General features: G+C 43.7%; 1 protein-coding gene across 10 annotated transcripts in view; it reads left to right on the top strand.

Annotated features, from left to right (window-relative positions):
• The first annotated feature begins 2,096 nt into the window (after positions 1-2,096).
• The window catches only part of FAM184A (family with sequence similarity 184 member A), a 186,934-nt gene continuing 173,226 nt past the window's right edge, over positions 2,097-15,804 (top strand). For 8 of the 10 annotated variants that reach the window (XR_332068.5, XR_012902649.2, XR_332069.4 and 5 more), the window contains exon 1: positions 2,099-2,646. Coding sequence is in view for 7 of the 10 variants with exons in the window: in XM_025184663.3 (XP_025040448.3) it covers positions 2,485-2,646 (162 nt within the window). In the remaining 3 variants the exon portion in view is untranslated. Of the gene's footprint in view, positions 2,647-15,804 lie in introns of all 10 variants that reach the window. The other 2 variants (XM_006123068.5, XM_006123065.5) reach the window with 2 other exon arrangements.

The following is a 15,804-nucleotide window of genomic DNA, read 5'->3' as shown; positions in this document are numbered from 1 at the left end:
TTGGGGAGAGATTTTTGTCAAGTTGCTCTGTGACAGGCTATTACTCTCCTGCATTTCAGTCTCCCAATCCAGAAAAGGAAGTACAGGCAGTCCCCGACTTACACGGATCCGACTTATGTCAGATCCGCACTTACGAACGGGGCTTTCTCGCCCCGGAGCTCACAGGCAGCGGTCAGCCACCTCGAGCTCCGGGGCGAGAAAAGCTGCTCCCGGTGCCCCTGGTCTGCTGGGGACCGTCTCCAGCAGACCAGGGGCATCGGGAGCAAACCCGCAGCAGCGGCAGGTTCCCCGCTTCTGAGGCTTTGCCAGAGCAAAGCCTCAGAAGCACGGGAATCCGCCGCTGCTGCGGGTTTGCTCGCGGTGCCTCTGGTCTGCTGGGGACCGTCTCCAGCAGACCAGGGACACTGCGAGCAAACCTGCAGCAGCGGGGGGGGGGGGGGGTCCCGTGCTTCTGAGGCTTTGCCAGAGCAGGTTTGCTCGCGGTGTCCCTGGTCTGCTGGAGACGGTCCCCAGCAGACCAGGGGCACCGGGAGCAAACCCGCAGCCGCGCGGTCCGGCCAGAGCAAAGCCTCAAAGGCGAGGCACCCCCCGCTGCCGCTTTGCTCCCTGTGTCCCTGGTCTGCTGGGGGGGGCGCAGCTAGTGTGCCCCCCCCCAGCAGACCAGGCTTTTGTTGTGGACCCTGGGGCAGAGCAGCTGGGGCGCTGCCGGTTGGTCCCGCAGCGCCGCTCTGGGCACCACTGGACCAACCCAGCAGCACCCCAGCTGCTCTGCCCCAGACGTCCCCAAGTCAGTCGTTGCTGAAACTGACCAGCGCTGACTACAGGAAGCCTGAGGCACAGTTGCTCTGCCCCAGGCTTCCTGGAATCAGCTGCTGATCAGTTTCAGCGGCAGCTGACTTGGGGTTCTTAAGCTGAATCTGTATGAAAGTCAGAACTGGCGGTCAGTTTCAGCAGCGGCTGAATCTGGACGCCAGTTCCGACTTACATACAGATTCAACTTAAGAACAAACCTACAGTCCCTAGTACGTAACCCGGGGACTGCCTGTAGTCGCGTTAAGTTGAGCTTTTTATGTTCCACGGAGTTGGGAAACAGAGTAAACCATTCAGGTGCCAGCACAGTCAAAGTGTGGATTCCACTTTCTATCCCAGAGAAAATAAAAAAAAGTCACCTGAAGGGTGCACTTAAGAGAGATTGGAATGGGGTCTGAAATGCAGCTTGTCCTGTAACCATAACATTGTTGAGATTGAATAACGTTGGCCTGAAAAAAAATTATTCTCCATTGTCAATGGCTTTAACTCCTTCTGGACAATTCTCCACGTAACTAATAAATCTGTAGAAGTAATGGTAACACATGTTTAATCATGTTAACTGCTGACAGACTGATTTTGTTGAGTACTATTTTTAAGCAGACTGTTGTGCAGTATTTAGGCAAAGGAAAGGCTGTAGCAGAGCTAGGTATGATGGCATTGTTCATGTTTACAAACTACCCTGTTAACATTTTTCAAACAGTAAAATGTCCTCACCTCTAGTAACCAGTCTCCGACTGTAACAGTGTCAACGCTCTTCCCAAGGAAAAGGGCAGGAAAGTAATTCCTCTGACGGTTCCCTGCTCTTCCCTGGGAACAGTGTTGTCCTACAGAGCATCGCATGGCGAGCACATGCTGCAGCTAGGCCAGGACAAATGCAGACCTTTTCGTCGTGCAGGATCAGGGCTCTGCCAGTACCGGGGCAGCACCGTCCATCCATGTGCAGGAGCAGGAATAACGTGCGAATAGGAAGAGTGCCACCTAATGCTGGAAGGGGAATGGGAGCAATTGAGGGAAGCGGTGGCTGGGGGCGAGGAGGTGGACGCGCCTGTCAGCGGGCGCACCTGCAGCGCGGGAAAAGCGCGTGGTGCGCAGCACCAGCTGATAAGACCAGCCCTGTAGGCAGCAGAACAGCTCGCGCCTGTTTGGGAGGGGGGGGATACGTGCGCACGCGCGGCTCCGGCTGCCTCGGAACCCTGGCGGCTTGGCCTGCCAGGGCCGAGCGTGAGCAGCCGGAAGTGACGTCGTGCCGAGGGTAAACAGTTGAGCCGGAGCCTGGTAACCAAGTGGCGGCTGCAGCAACAGTCGCCGGCTCCCCCGCGCGGGGCCAAGCGGCAGCTCCGCTCGGGCTGGGCAAGCCGCGGCCGCGGCCGGAGACCCCGCTCCCGAGAGTGGCGTTAGCGGGCAGCCGCTCTGCCCGAGCCCGGCAGCGGGGGACGCGGCTGCCAGCGGGAGGCGGCACCGGTCGCTGGTCTCCCCCGCCGCTTTCAGCCGCACCTGGCGGGGGCGCCCGGGCTGAGGGAGCCGGGACCGGCGCCACCGCCGCGGGGAGTTGAGGACGCTCCGCCTGTGACCCGGGCAGCGTGTGCGGTCAGCGCGCCGCGGCGTCGCTCCGCTGCCCCCCGGTCGCTTTCCTGGAAAGCGGCGCGGGAGGGGTAACGGGGTCTCGCGGTGAAGATGGCGACCCCCGGGATGAGCTGGCAGCAGCATTACTACGGCGGCGGCTCCTCAGCCAGCGCAGGGAAATTCACCGCGTCCAATTCCCAAGCGGGGCTCAGCGTGGAATACAGCCAGGATCTGCACCTCAAAATGAGCAAGAAAATAGCCCAGCTCACCAAGGTAAGAGCTTTCCTCCCCACTCTCCGGCAGGGTCGTGTCTCCTGCTGCGAAGTGCTCTGCAGGTGAAAGGTACAGATCGCCCAGCGCTTTCTCGTCTCTTTCAAGCGCCTTCCTTCTGGGAGGTACAAAACCGGCTTAAAATCCCCCATTACGATGGAGATCTCTGTCATTACAACCTGACGGATCAGTCTCTTTTAAAAGCGGCGTGTGGATTGGCTGCGCTGCCCCGGTTGGCAATGATACCTCAGTTCCCCAAGGTAGAATCCACAACCTTGGTAGAATCCAATAGATATAGTGGAATTCACGATTGTCTTGACGTCTGTTGAAGGTGAAATCGTAAAGCAAAGGATGACAGCCAGTGAGATAGTTTGTTTAAAAAGTGACATTAAAGTGCTTTGTAAAGCTGTAAAGTGAGCCCCAATTAATTCTTTGTGTACATAGTTTTGCCTGTATAACTGTTTAAACTGGCACTGAATTTTATGTTTATACACTGAAATTTATAGGTTTTTTTTTAAACTTGTCGTTTGCATAAGAGGTAGCTAAGCCATTTTAGTAAACTTGACTCTTGCTCTGCTTTTGACTATGAATTAACTCGAGTAATTAGTTCGTTTTTTTGAGGGGGTGAGGGAAAATTTAGTTTTGTCTTTCTGATTTAATGGCTTTTATGATAGGATCCTAAGCCCTGTAAGATGAGACTGTGCATACATTTTTTTAAAGCTGACATTTTAAAGGAATATTGTCAAGATTAGTAGACTGAAGGATGGCAAGAACTATTGATTGCTATGGTTGTGATTTGTGTGCTCAGAATAACTTTTTACAAATGCATAATTCAAGTCTATACTTTTCCTAGGTATGAAAAAGAATCACAGTGCATGAACAGCTTTGCATGAGGGAAATACAAAATGTGTGTTAATTTCCCTTCATCTGTTAAATAAAACATTGTTTCGAGCATCATATAGCTTATATTTAAAACAAGAAGATCTCAAACCCATAAGTGATAAACATATTAGTATCTTTCAAACATCTGCTAAATTGGAGAAAGAAAAACATTTGATCTTTGTTCAGCCTTTTTGCTGAACAGAAGCATCATACAGGCCATACCAATCTTGTATCTAATTTTTGAATGAAATTAAAGGCAAATACTCCAGAGTTTGTAAATGTGGACACCATAAACAGCATAGTATGCTATCTCTATCAGAAAACAAATTAATTTGACAAAGTCATATTTTTTTTTTCTTTTTCTAGATGTTGACCTAATCCTTGCTCTCATTAACTTAAGTTAGAGAAGGATCAGAGCTTTCCTTAGGAAGTCATTTTCATTTTGGGTAAAATATGGTTAAAGCTAATCAAATAACTGCTGTAGTTTAGCTTATTTTCTATATATGTATTATCTTAAAACTTAAACTGTGGTTTAAAACTAATACAAATTATATTTTTTATCTTTGGTCACCATGTCTGAAGAGTTTTCACTTAACTTCCTAAAAGTGGTGTAAGCCAACTTAAATTGTGGCATGAATGTAAAATAATATTTGTACAGACTAATCCCATTTTTGGTTCATTTCCTATTTTAGTAGCTTTCACAGCATTTAATTATTATCTTTAGATGCATATTCCATTTCCATAGTAAAATAAATGCACGGTCATATGAGTTCCTGTCATGCTGTATACTCTGAAACGTTCAAGTAGCTCCATATTCAAGGATTTTGTGCATATAAATGTTCAGAAATGTGGTGTTTTGTGGTCTTTTTCTCAGTGTCTTTCATTACAGTAGTTTTATCAGAACTAATGCTACAGTTTATTTAAAGGTTCATGTTGCTATAAAACGAACCCAATACTACGTTATGTATGGGGTTTTTATTTCCAATGATCCCAAAACGTTTCATAAAGCTAAGTACAGTTTGAACCTCTTTAACTTGGACTTTCTGGTTTTTCAGCATCTGTGGCCCAGAAGGGCCATGGATGTTCCAGGATGAGAGTCCCAGTGAAGTCTTCTAGCTGGGAGCCCTGCATCAGGGCTGGAGCCCAGTAGTGGGGCAACCCTGTGATGGAGCTGGGACTTTGACAGTTGGGCTGCCCCAGAGTGGGAGCAGGAGCCCAGGAGTGGGGCTGCCACCCAGCAGCACAACCAGGAGTCTGGCAGTCCTGCAATTACCCAGCGAAGATGCCCGGAGTGGCTGGGAGACACCTGCCTGGTGGGACTGGAGTCCAGCAGCAGGGCTGCCACCTGGCAGCTCAACTGCCAGAGGGAACTAGGATCCCTGCACATGGAGGGGTGTGTGGCAGGTGGGGATCTGGCAGTAGGCCATGGCTAGGGGTGCCAGTGCTGAGGGGAGGGGCATAAATGATCTCCTGTGATCTGGCAAAATTCCTCATCTATGACTGGTTAGGTCCCGAGGAACCTGTGTGTGGGTCACCCTTCAGTATATGTATTAAAATGTTGGGTAAAATACAGATTAATGGCTTGTCCATGCAAGTTGGGATTCTAGCTGGGTCATATATGAAGGTCTAGCTATGCTGGGACTAACCATGTGGATCCTACTATTATACATTAAAAGTTCAGAACTTATAGCACATGGGAGCAGGATCCACATAGGTAGGAGGTGTGTGGCAAGCTATTGCGCTATAAGTTTACATCAGCATACCCCATGTTCTCTGTATGGGTAAGTACCACAGTCCTGATCCTGAAAAGTTGTGTGTGTGAGGCTTTATAGCGTCAAGTCTTCATATTTGTTTGCTGGCAATACTATAGGTTCTACTGGCTTTTGTTCTGCTTTTGTTACAGAAATACTCTTGTTCCAGATACTAGTAGCGGAATTTTTCAGGGGATTGAGCCTAGAGTAGAAGAACTCACAGAAAATGCCTTGTCACTAGTTAAGTCTCACTCGAGTAAATCAAGAGGGTTACATGTTTGGGTACCTCTGTGTCCCTATTATTGTGATAATGTAATAGCTGTTATCAGTTTCTTAGGTAAATAGGTCCCAAATCTTTTTAGGGATGTACGTAAAAAACACCTTAAACTCCATACAGAAGCTGGTTGGTAAGCAGTGCAAACTATGGAACACTGAGATTATTGTTTGTAGTAATATTTCAGTATCTACAAGTTCCAGTTACGGGCTAAGACCCCACTATGCTAGGTATTGTACATCCATAGAACAGATGTCACTGCCCCAAACAGCTTACAATTTAAGTAATTTTTTCTAAGGGGAAAAGACATATTGAGTTGTTGTCTGCATAGTCTCAGATGCAAGCCTTACATTTTTGTATGTGATGGAAGAATTTTAAAAAAAGTTCAAGTGACCTTAAAATGATATCTTCCAAATAAAGCCAGAAATTCATCTTAAATTGTGTTCCGGGTGTTGAAATTTCAGCCCATCTCAAGCAAACAAATACTTTTTTTCCCCTCCACAGCAAGCAGTTATTTCATACTGCTTTGATATTCAGACATGCAGTTGGTCAAATGTTCATATGCAATCACATATAATCACAGATTATTTCTTGATGGCATGCTTTAATTTTGTTGTCAGATACTATTTTATCTTCTAAACTGGTACACAGATCTTTTGAAGCGCCTGGAAATAAGGCGCTTAAGCCAAATAGGGACTAAAATTGTTTCAGCCATGATTTACCACACATCTCCTACATGAGGCATCCTTTTTTTAAGAGTTGTATTTGTTACTACTATCTGATCTCTGTTTTCCCTGTGATTTAAGTACTTTAAAGTTACTGATTATGTACTGTTGGTCTTGAGTACTTCAAAATTTTCAATATGTTGATACGCTAACTTAGAGAAAACTAACGTGTATGGTTTTGCAGGGGCAGACTAGAACCTGTGTCTGGGATGGCTGCTATTTCTATACCACAACAATGTAGCTATGGTAGGACTGCATCTATTACCTCCTCAGACCCTGAAGGGAGGAGCCCCAGAAGTAGTACCACCTCAGAAGGTTGGACTGAAAATTTCTGTCATGGTACCTGATTGGTCCATGTATTAGGTCAGGAGGAGTTTGAGGATATGTCAGTGTAGTGAGTCACTATTTGTATAATGGGACATGGGTGGGCACCCACTGCTAAAGGCCCCTCCTCCAGCCTTGTGAGAGGGACAACTGAACCCAGATTTCAACTGAACACGGGGGACAAATAATGAATAATGGGATCATGGGTGTGGGTCAAAGGTTTAAAATGAGGGATCAGGATGGGGACACTGAGCATAGAACCTTGGACAATGCTCACTGCTCCTTGAAGCTGTCCAGGGAGAAAAGTGGATGCCATCCTGAGGAACTCCGGTCTGATGCGTGAAACTATATGTCAGTGCAATGAGACAGACTGTGCTGTAATATCTGCATTTTGGCTCTCTCTTGGATTTCTGATTCCTCCTTTGCCCCATAACTTTGGTACTTTGATTTCTGACTGCAGACCCTAGCTTTGTGCCTTGGATCACACTCCCTAGTATTGGTACTAGAACTCTACCCCCCGGTCCTAAACTCAGACTACTGCTTTTTGGCCACCCTGCTCCTTTTTGCACATGCACTGATCGCTATGCCTGCCTGCCCTAGCCCTGGTCTCGACAATAAGCAGCTTCTGAAGAGCCTAAGAGTGACTAAGAACCTGATGATGTTATACTTATGTGTTTTTGCCTCAGTCAGGATTAGGGTCTTGTTGTGATAGGTCTTCTGTAGAGGCACAGAAGACCCTTAAGGAGCCTGGAATAAATGATTTGAGTAGTCCTGAATACAGGATAATTGTTACTGGATTACTGTTTCAGTTGCTCTTTTTTTTTTTTTTTTTTTTTTAAACTGCATCATCAGAGTCCTTAAAGTGCTTTTAACATATGAAGCAGGCATCTCAAAGATCTTGATTGTATATGTACTTTATGAATTACCTATGTGCCTGTGGATGAAATACTTTCATCTTTCACTTAATATGCTGGAATTACAAATTGCATTGGGATGAAAACTAAATCCAAATAACGTGTATTAGCTGAGTCACAGTGTAGTTTAGTCAGCTGAAACAAGTAGATTAGATAGTTGGAAAATAACCATCTGTATGTGCCTCCATGGGGAGACTTTAGAATTGCAGATTTCTTGAAGTGGGACATTTTGACAGCTGTCAGTTTTTGATACCTACCCTGAAACCTTTATAATGTAATTAGCATTGCTTCAGAGAAGCTATTTCTTCAAAAATAAAAAAGCATCTGAAGGCCAACTACCAGTTAAAATAATATGAAAGTAGATCAGCTCTCCTCAAACACTAAGTTTAAAATTTCCTTTTGTAGGCTGCTTTGTGCTTGGCCCTGTGGCTGATGTTCAGTTAAGAATTCAGCTGGCAACAAGATCTTTTAATAGAAGAACAGTAAACTCTCTTTTCCTAGACAGTTAGGATTTCTTTGTTTGCCATAATGACTAAATATTTCCAAAACCTATTTAGCAATTCCCCCCCTTCACTGTCTTGTTTTCAGAAAAAGGGTTTGTTTATTTGTTTTAAATTAGTAAATTCTTGTAAAGAAACATACAGCTAGAGATTCCTATTGGTCACTATTTTATATGTGGAATTTTCATTGAGGTTAGTGGTTTTTATTTGTTTATTTATTTATTGGTAAGAAAGAATGATAGGCTTTGGTCCAAACATCTCCACATAGACATGGCAGTATGTTTTTACCTTTACATGTAGTTCATTCATGCTGGATAACTTGATTGAGCATAGGACGTTTGGGCTATGTCTACACTGGAAAGTTTTTGCGCAAAAACTCGCGGAGCATTCACACTTCAAGTGTGTTTTTGCACAAGAAAATTTACAGTGAATCAACAGGACAGAGGGGTTTTTGTGGTATAGGTATTCTTCTTTCTACAAGGAATAACTCCTTTTTGCACAAGACCTCTTGCGCAAAAAGGTGTGTGTGTGTATGGGAAACAGGATTTTTGTGTGTGCAGAAACAGCCTATCGAAAGTAGAGCAAGTGTCCTAGTGGCCATTCTGTTAATGGCAATCAGAGTTTTCTTGGCAGAGAGCGTCCATGCAATCTGGACGCTCTCTTGTGCAAAGCGCATCACTTTTCTGATGCGCTTTTGCAGTGTTGATGTGCTCTTGCACAAGAAGTTTTTGCCGAAGATCTTTTCTGCAAAAAGCTTCTTGTGCAAGAAGCCTGCAGTGTAGACATAGCTTTGGAAATAAAACTTGACTCTTGGGAATTCTTTCAAATCATGAGACTTGACTCTGACTCAGTTTCTGATAGCTGTAACTTAAATTGTATGCTATATAAACAATGAGAAAAGAGTGCTTTGTTAAAAGTGAGGTTACTCTCTGCTGTAGCCTTTATCAAATACATTTATAGTCTAAAATAAAGTTAGAAACTTAAGATTGTACCCAGAAGCAATTTCTAGTTTCCATGACCTTTCTTTTTGTACCTGTCTCTCTGAAAGGTCAAAAGACTGTCTGAATGAAATAATAAATTCTGATTTCTATCTGTGATTCCAAGTGTGTCAAATGCTTCTTCTCTACCCCGTCAAGTTAATGCAGTAAGAATGAAATATTTAATCTTTGGGAAAGCTTTTCTCTTAGCTGTACAACAGCCATAAATATACGAGAGCTGCTTCATTATTATGCATCCTATGTTAATTCTGAAAATAATGTTTTATGACTGGACTCTAGATATTTTTTTACAGGCAGTCCCCAGGTTACGTACAAGATAGGGACTATAGGTTTGTTCTTAAGTTGAATTTGTATGTAAGTCGGAACTGGCTCCAGATTCAGCTGCTGCCACTGAAACTGACCAGGGGCTGACTACAGGAAGCCGGAGGCAGAGTTGCTCTGCCCCCAGCTTCCTGGAATCAGCCTGATCAGTTTCAACAGCTGCTGAATCTGGAGCCTGGGACAGAACAGCTGGGGCGCTGCCCGGTAGGTTCCCACAGGACCAACCCGGCAGCACCCCAGCTGCTCTACCCGAGGCGTTCCGCAACAAAAGCCTGGTCTGCTGGGGGGGGGGGGGGCGCACACTAGCTGCGCCCCCTCCCCCCCAGCAGACCAGGGAGATCGGAGCAAAGCCGCACAGGCGGAGGGACCCCGCTGCCCGTGCGGCTTTGCTCCTGTCTCCCTGGGGTGCTGGGGGGAGTCTAGTAAATAGTCTCCTGAGTTATGTTCTCAACTTTGCCACTGACCTGCTTGAATTTTGGCAACTCACTTCTCTTTCTTTGTTTCTCCTTCTGCCCTTTTGCTGTCTTGTTTGTTTAGATCAGTTTGTTTCTCAAACTTCTGTTCAGGTGATTCCTTTTGTATAGCAAGCCTCTAAGAATATCAAGAACCGCCCGCCCCGCGCCCACCCCGTGCATTACATTTTTTTTAATTTACAATTATAAATTATGGCAGCAAAGCATGGTTTGGGATGGAGGTTGATGGCTCGCAACTGTGATTTAATCTCATGACTCCATGAGGGCTCCTGATCTCCAGACTGAGAACCCCTAATTTAGATGTCAAGTTTTTGAGACTGGGAACTCACTTATCTAATGTACAGGTACCTACACAATGGAGCCCTGATCTCTTTGGGGGCTGTAGGCATTAGCAGTACTTGTATTTATAATCCAAGTCATATTCTTCCTAATGGAAAAAAAATTGCTTCCCATTTACTGTTACAGGATGCTTCCCGTTCACTATTACAGAATATTTTCTTGTGAGAATAGAAGCCTTATGGTCAAAGCTACAGTCCCCCATCTTGCCAGATCATGTTCAAGGCTCGTAAAGTACACAATAGTTTAACAGAAAATTGAGCTACTAGCAGGTGAAGCCCATCGTTGACTGGGCAAAGTCGTTTTACGTAGGTTACTCATCTAGGAAAGCAAGAAATTTAAATATATGTAATAGACACTTTTATTAATGTGCTGCAAAAGGAAGTAAAAGAACAGTTTTAAATTTGTAGGATTTCAACTTTAAACGTTACTAATTTTATTGAATGACACACTCATAAAGCTTCCGTTACTCTTTCCCTAACTAATTTGATTTATTTTGTGATTTGTAACAGTAAAAATTTTTTTGCATTAAAATGATAGTTGGATAGGTGACTTGATTTTAATTTTGTTAGCAAATATTTTTATGAACTCCAATCATCATTGTCGTGACTTTTTTCGATGAAAAACAAAAATAATTTAAACCTTTCACCCAGCATATTCTGGTGTAAAAAGTAGTGCAATCAGCTAATTTAAGTGGCAGGATTGTTGATTCAAAATTTGGTAGGTAATCATGAAGTATGACTTTGTTTGTTTGTGGATTTGTTTGTGCAAAATAAACTCTTCAAAATATATAATAGATTACCAGTACCAATTCTGTCCTACTTTGACTCTACAGTGCTAACAAGTATTGTTGTGTCATTCCCTTCCTTCAGTCAAGGAACTAAGACCTATTAAAAGTTTGCTAGTATAGGACTAAAAGAGAAACCTTGAAATGAGGAAAGAGGGGGAAACCTCCAGATAAGCCAGGTTTTACTGAGAGATATCTTACGGAATTCTTAAATTGCTGTATTGCTCAAATTACATTTTTATGTTAACTACCATCCCACTGTAGTGTTAAGAGTGTTAACATTTTTCTAAAAAAAGGTTTTAAGCGTTTTGATAGTTTTAAACAAACTTATGTTTACATCCCAGTCTGCATTAAAAATAGCAGTCGTTCATCATTCCAGTATGATCCTAGGATTGCAAGCGAGGGACAAAAATTTGGAGGACAGGAATTAATAAAAGAACAGATTTAAACAGTAATACCACATGGACAAGTCTTGAAAAATAAAATGGGAGATGTTAAATGATTTGATACTATTGCAAATTTGGCAGTGCTGGTATCTGTGTCCTTTAACTCTAAATACTGAATGTATTAAGGATTTCCTTGCAGTGTGCTCTAATTTTTTTCTATGCATGTGCAGAATGAATTTTACATGCACCAATGTGGAGGTGATGTGTGATGAGAGTAAGTTGATGGGTTTGAGTTGGAGAGGGCTAAGAGTTGGCATAAAGGATCACGGTGCATGTAGGTGGGGGTTCCAAGAGGAGGTGAGAGCTCTGGGGTGGTGCTGGGGATGAGAGGGGTTTGGGGGATGCAGTTGCTTTGGGAAGAGGTGGCTCACTTGCCTCCCCCACTCCAGCCCGCTTTGCCTGCAGCAGCACTGGAATGAGAGGAGTGGAGAGGTACTTCTCCCTGGCTGCAGCAGCTCTGGGGTTGGGGGAGAGGCATCTCTCCCCCTGAAGCTCTGAAGGCGTACACAGCCCTTGGTAGGCTGCTGCATGGTCACACAGCTTCAAGGGAAATTAGATGTGTAATCAGGGGCAGATGACCGTTTTGTGAGGCCCCAGGCAGCATAATGCCGCGGGGCCCCCCTTTGCCACGGCGCATGCGCAGTGACGCCATGTGCATGCGCGGTGGCACCACAGCGCATGCGCGGGGCTTTCTGAAGCGCGGGGCCAGGGGCGGCCGCCCCGTTCACCCTACCTTATATCCGCCCCTGTGTGTAATGTTTTACACTTTTTATCAGTATTTTCCAAAGTATTTGTTGTGCCTTTGTGAGGGTGTGAAGGACCAGTGATATATGGCCATGCCCACCTGTCTGTCCATCTCACAAATTTCCAGAAAATACAGAATTTCAGGTTTTTTTTTCTTTTTTTTCTTTTTTTCAAGTTGATTTGTAGCTGTTATGGTTGTGAAGAAAACATTTAAAATTTGAGTCAGGGTAACCAGTTCACTAATGTCACACCTCAGTTTTCAGAGACCCATTCATTTCAATGGAAGTTAATTAGGATACCAGTATTACTTTTAAATGCCCGCTTCAGCTATGTCATGCTTCAGACATCAAAGATCTTATGAAGAGCTACACAGTTTGCATTACATGGTTACTCGTTTTAGTTCTACACCTAGAAAAGGAGGCAGCAGGTCTTGCAGTGATCTTCTGAATGCATTCCATATCCCAGTTCAATTTCATAGCAGAGCCGCATAGCATGTTGACCTCTTGAATGGTAATATTTAAGTAACCTATTATAAATTTAAAAATCTTGAAAAGTAATCTTATGTTTAACTTTTAGATAACATTTTGTACCCAAGATTGAATGCCATTTCCTAAAATAAAACTAAATTTCACTTTGTTAAACTGTAACGCATGGTGTTGAAAAGGGGCATGGTTTAATTTTCTGGTAGCTCAATTTATAAGATTGGGCTATTCTGTTCTGCAGTATAAGTAATGACAATTACATTGCATTACACTGCCTAAATCATTCTATTTTCTTTCTACTATATATTACATTTTTTTTAAATGAGAACTCTTGTGTCAAGACGTGCTTGACCTTTGTAGAGCATAGATATAGTTCTTATTCGGTATGTCCTATTTGGTCTATGCATTTCAGCCTTGTCCCACCGAGGTAAGTGCCCTGCTATGTTAACATAACTCCTATTCCACAAAAGGAATAGCACTTACAGTTTTGTAGTTAGGGCCACTCAATGTCTGTCTGACCTTGCCATACTGGAGCTGTGAAATTAACAAGAAAGCCAGGCAGCAAAATTCCAGCTGCCCCCAACTCCCCATTATTAGCTGGGCTATTCCCCATTGTCTAGAGGCACCTCACTTCTCACTCAGGAGGTAAAAAGCACAGGTGGCTGGCAGGGATGTAAAATCCTGTTGAATTAGTTAAAGGTTAAGTTTAACCAGTTAACTAATTAAACATGGGAATGACAGGGGGCCCTCTGCTGCAGACAGGGTCTGCTCTGGCCAGGCTGGAGCATCTCTACTCACAGCAGACCTCCACAGAGCTGAAGCATCCCCCTGCCTGCAATGGCTGCTCCACCCTGCACCAGTTAACCGTAACCCATAAGCATCACCCTTTAAGGATGATACTTACTAGTTAACCATTCACATCGGTAGTGGCTGGTCCCATGCTTCTGTCTGGGGACCTGCAAGGAATTGAGAGCCCTGTCTGTCAGCCTCTCACGCTGTCCCTCTTCAGTTGGTGGAAGCATTCCTTCAGAGGATGCACACCACCAACAGAATGTGATTTAGTGTGGACATCTGCCACCACAGTAACTACTGCAAGTAGCAGGGTCGAATTAGAGCTGTAGTGTAGACAGAACTTTAGTATCTTACCTTCTTGACAACCTTAACTATAAGTTTTCTCAGTTTTAAACTTCCTGATTTTGGGGGCAGGGGAGAGAGGGTTGTGGGTGTATATACAATGGTGTATGTGTGTGAGAGGCCGACGAATGAAGACCATATCCTACCTTGAACTTTTTGGAAGTAAGATGTGTAATGGGCTGCTTAGTTAAAGACTTAATTACAGGTACTTACAGAATTGCTTGTCAAGGTGCTAACAAAATCCATGGTTTTCCTTCATCCTGTTTGAAACAAGTTGATAAAAGAGCATCATTAAACTTATTGGCTAGAAAAATTAGTGACTTGGCATTAGATAAATAAAGCAACATAATGTTTCTAATGAGTCAAATTTTCTGTTGGTAGCTAATAATTCACTTGGGGGGGGAGGAGAAACCAAATAGGCGTTCATACATTCTAAATGCCTTTCAAAATAAAATATTGTCAGTTCTGAAGTCAAATTGGGCATGGATCCTGAGCTATCCTTCCATTTCTCTGTGCTTGCTGAAAGGACAGCATGGAGAAAAATCCATCACAAAACAGCAAAAATGTACTTTATATGTGCATAGAGAGAATTGCAGCCATTCGAGCTTTCCAAAAAACGTGCAATTGGAAGAATGGCAAATGTAGAAATTAATTATTGAAAACCAAGAGTTTCTGAATTATAGCCAACCTTCCATTGCACTGCTGGCTCAGGCGAACACTAATTTATGTGGATTTACCTCCTTTAATTAACTAGTATTCAGAGAGAGGGAACCCATGTTTCAATACGCAACTTCAGAGGAATCTGTCAGTGTGGATTTAGTATGCCTTTTTGAACTGCAGAGACGGTCTTTTATTTAGTTCATGTGGGAGAACATACAAAGCAGTGGTAATGCATATTGCAAGGTGTTCAGTTTTGTCCATCAAACTAGCTTCTTAGTTTGGCAACTTTAAAATCCCTAAAGCCTCATCAAATTAAAAAGAGATCTCTTATGACAGCTGGATGTGATAGCCAGAAGGTGGTCATAAGCCTGGAACATCACATTGTGGGCATTGTGTCCTGGTACCAATATATAGAACAGCTTTGGTTGTAGAAATACTGGTTGTCTTAAGTCTGACACAATGTATAGCATGATGCCTCTGCGCTGTTTGACAGTAGTAGTTACTAAGCAATGACTTCAGGATCTGTGAGCAGTAGCTGCTTCTGCCTGAAGAATCTAGGTTCTGTAATTCAAAGGCTATAGTAGATCCATAAATGTCAGTGCATGGACTGCGCACTAGAAGGGGACAGTATATATGTGGGATGTGTATATAGGATTCTTATTTCCCAGACTTAATTAAATCTTGCTAAGTTTCACGAGCTCTATAAATCACATTTCAGTAGTCCCTACTATTGCTTTCAATACAGACAGATAATTCTTGATCAAATCCCTACTTCTATCCTAGCAGAGAGAGAGAACCAACAATTCCCAAGGTAAATCCAAGAAGCAGTGGGACTTCCATTTTGTTTGCCAAATGTACAACACGGAAATCCTGTTTTACCATCTTTGGCCTGCTCTGCACTACAAAGTTAGGTCAACCTAAATCAGTTTCTTTTGATATAGTTTTGCACCTCAACTAATCTCCCAGAAGTATAAGCGTCCCATTTCATTGATGCAGTAACATCAACTGCCCGAATGACAGTCATTTTTTTATCTACTTTCATTGACATATAGTGTAAGTGTAAATGTGTTACTTGTGTCAATCCTAACAGTCCTTCAGCAGCTGTCCCACAATGTCCCTCTCCTCTCCACAGTAGATCAAGTCACAGTTTTGAGCTCCACTGCCCAGAGATCAAACAATAGAAGCTTGCCCCCTTAAAAACTTGCAGCATCAGAGGCAGCAGTGCATGTAAACCACATGAAATTTTCAGCGGTTACTCATTTAATTAAGCATGTTTTTATATTCCTAGGTGGGAAACCAGCAGGACCTGGACTATGCTAGACTTTCAAAGAGCATCTACAGTTGTAGAGTCTTGTATAGTGTACTGTTTGTGGGTGCAGGGGAATTATGGGAAGCAGGCACGGGAACCAG

Source organism: Pelodiscus sinensis, chromosome 3 (assembly GCF_052426305.1).
Source record: "Pelodiscus sinensis isolate ZL-2025 chromosome 3, ASM5242630v1, whole genome shotgun sequence".
Classification (NCBI taxonomy): domain Eukaryota; kingdom Metazoa; phylum Chordata; order Testudines; family Trionychidae; genus Pelodiscus; species Pelodiscus sinensis.
This window is presented reverse-complemented; position numbering and strand designations above follow the sequence as displayed.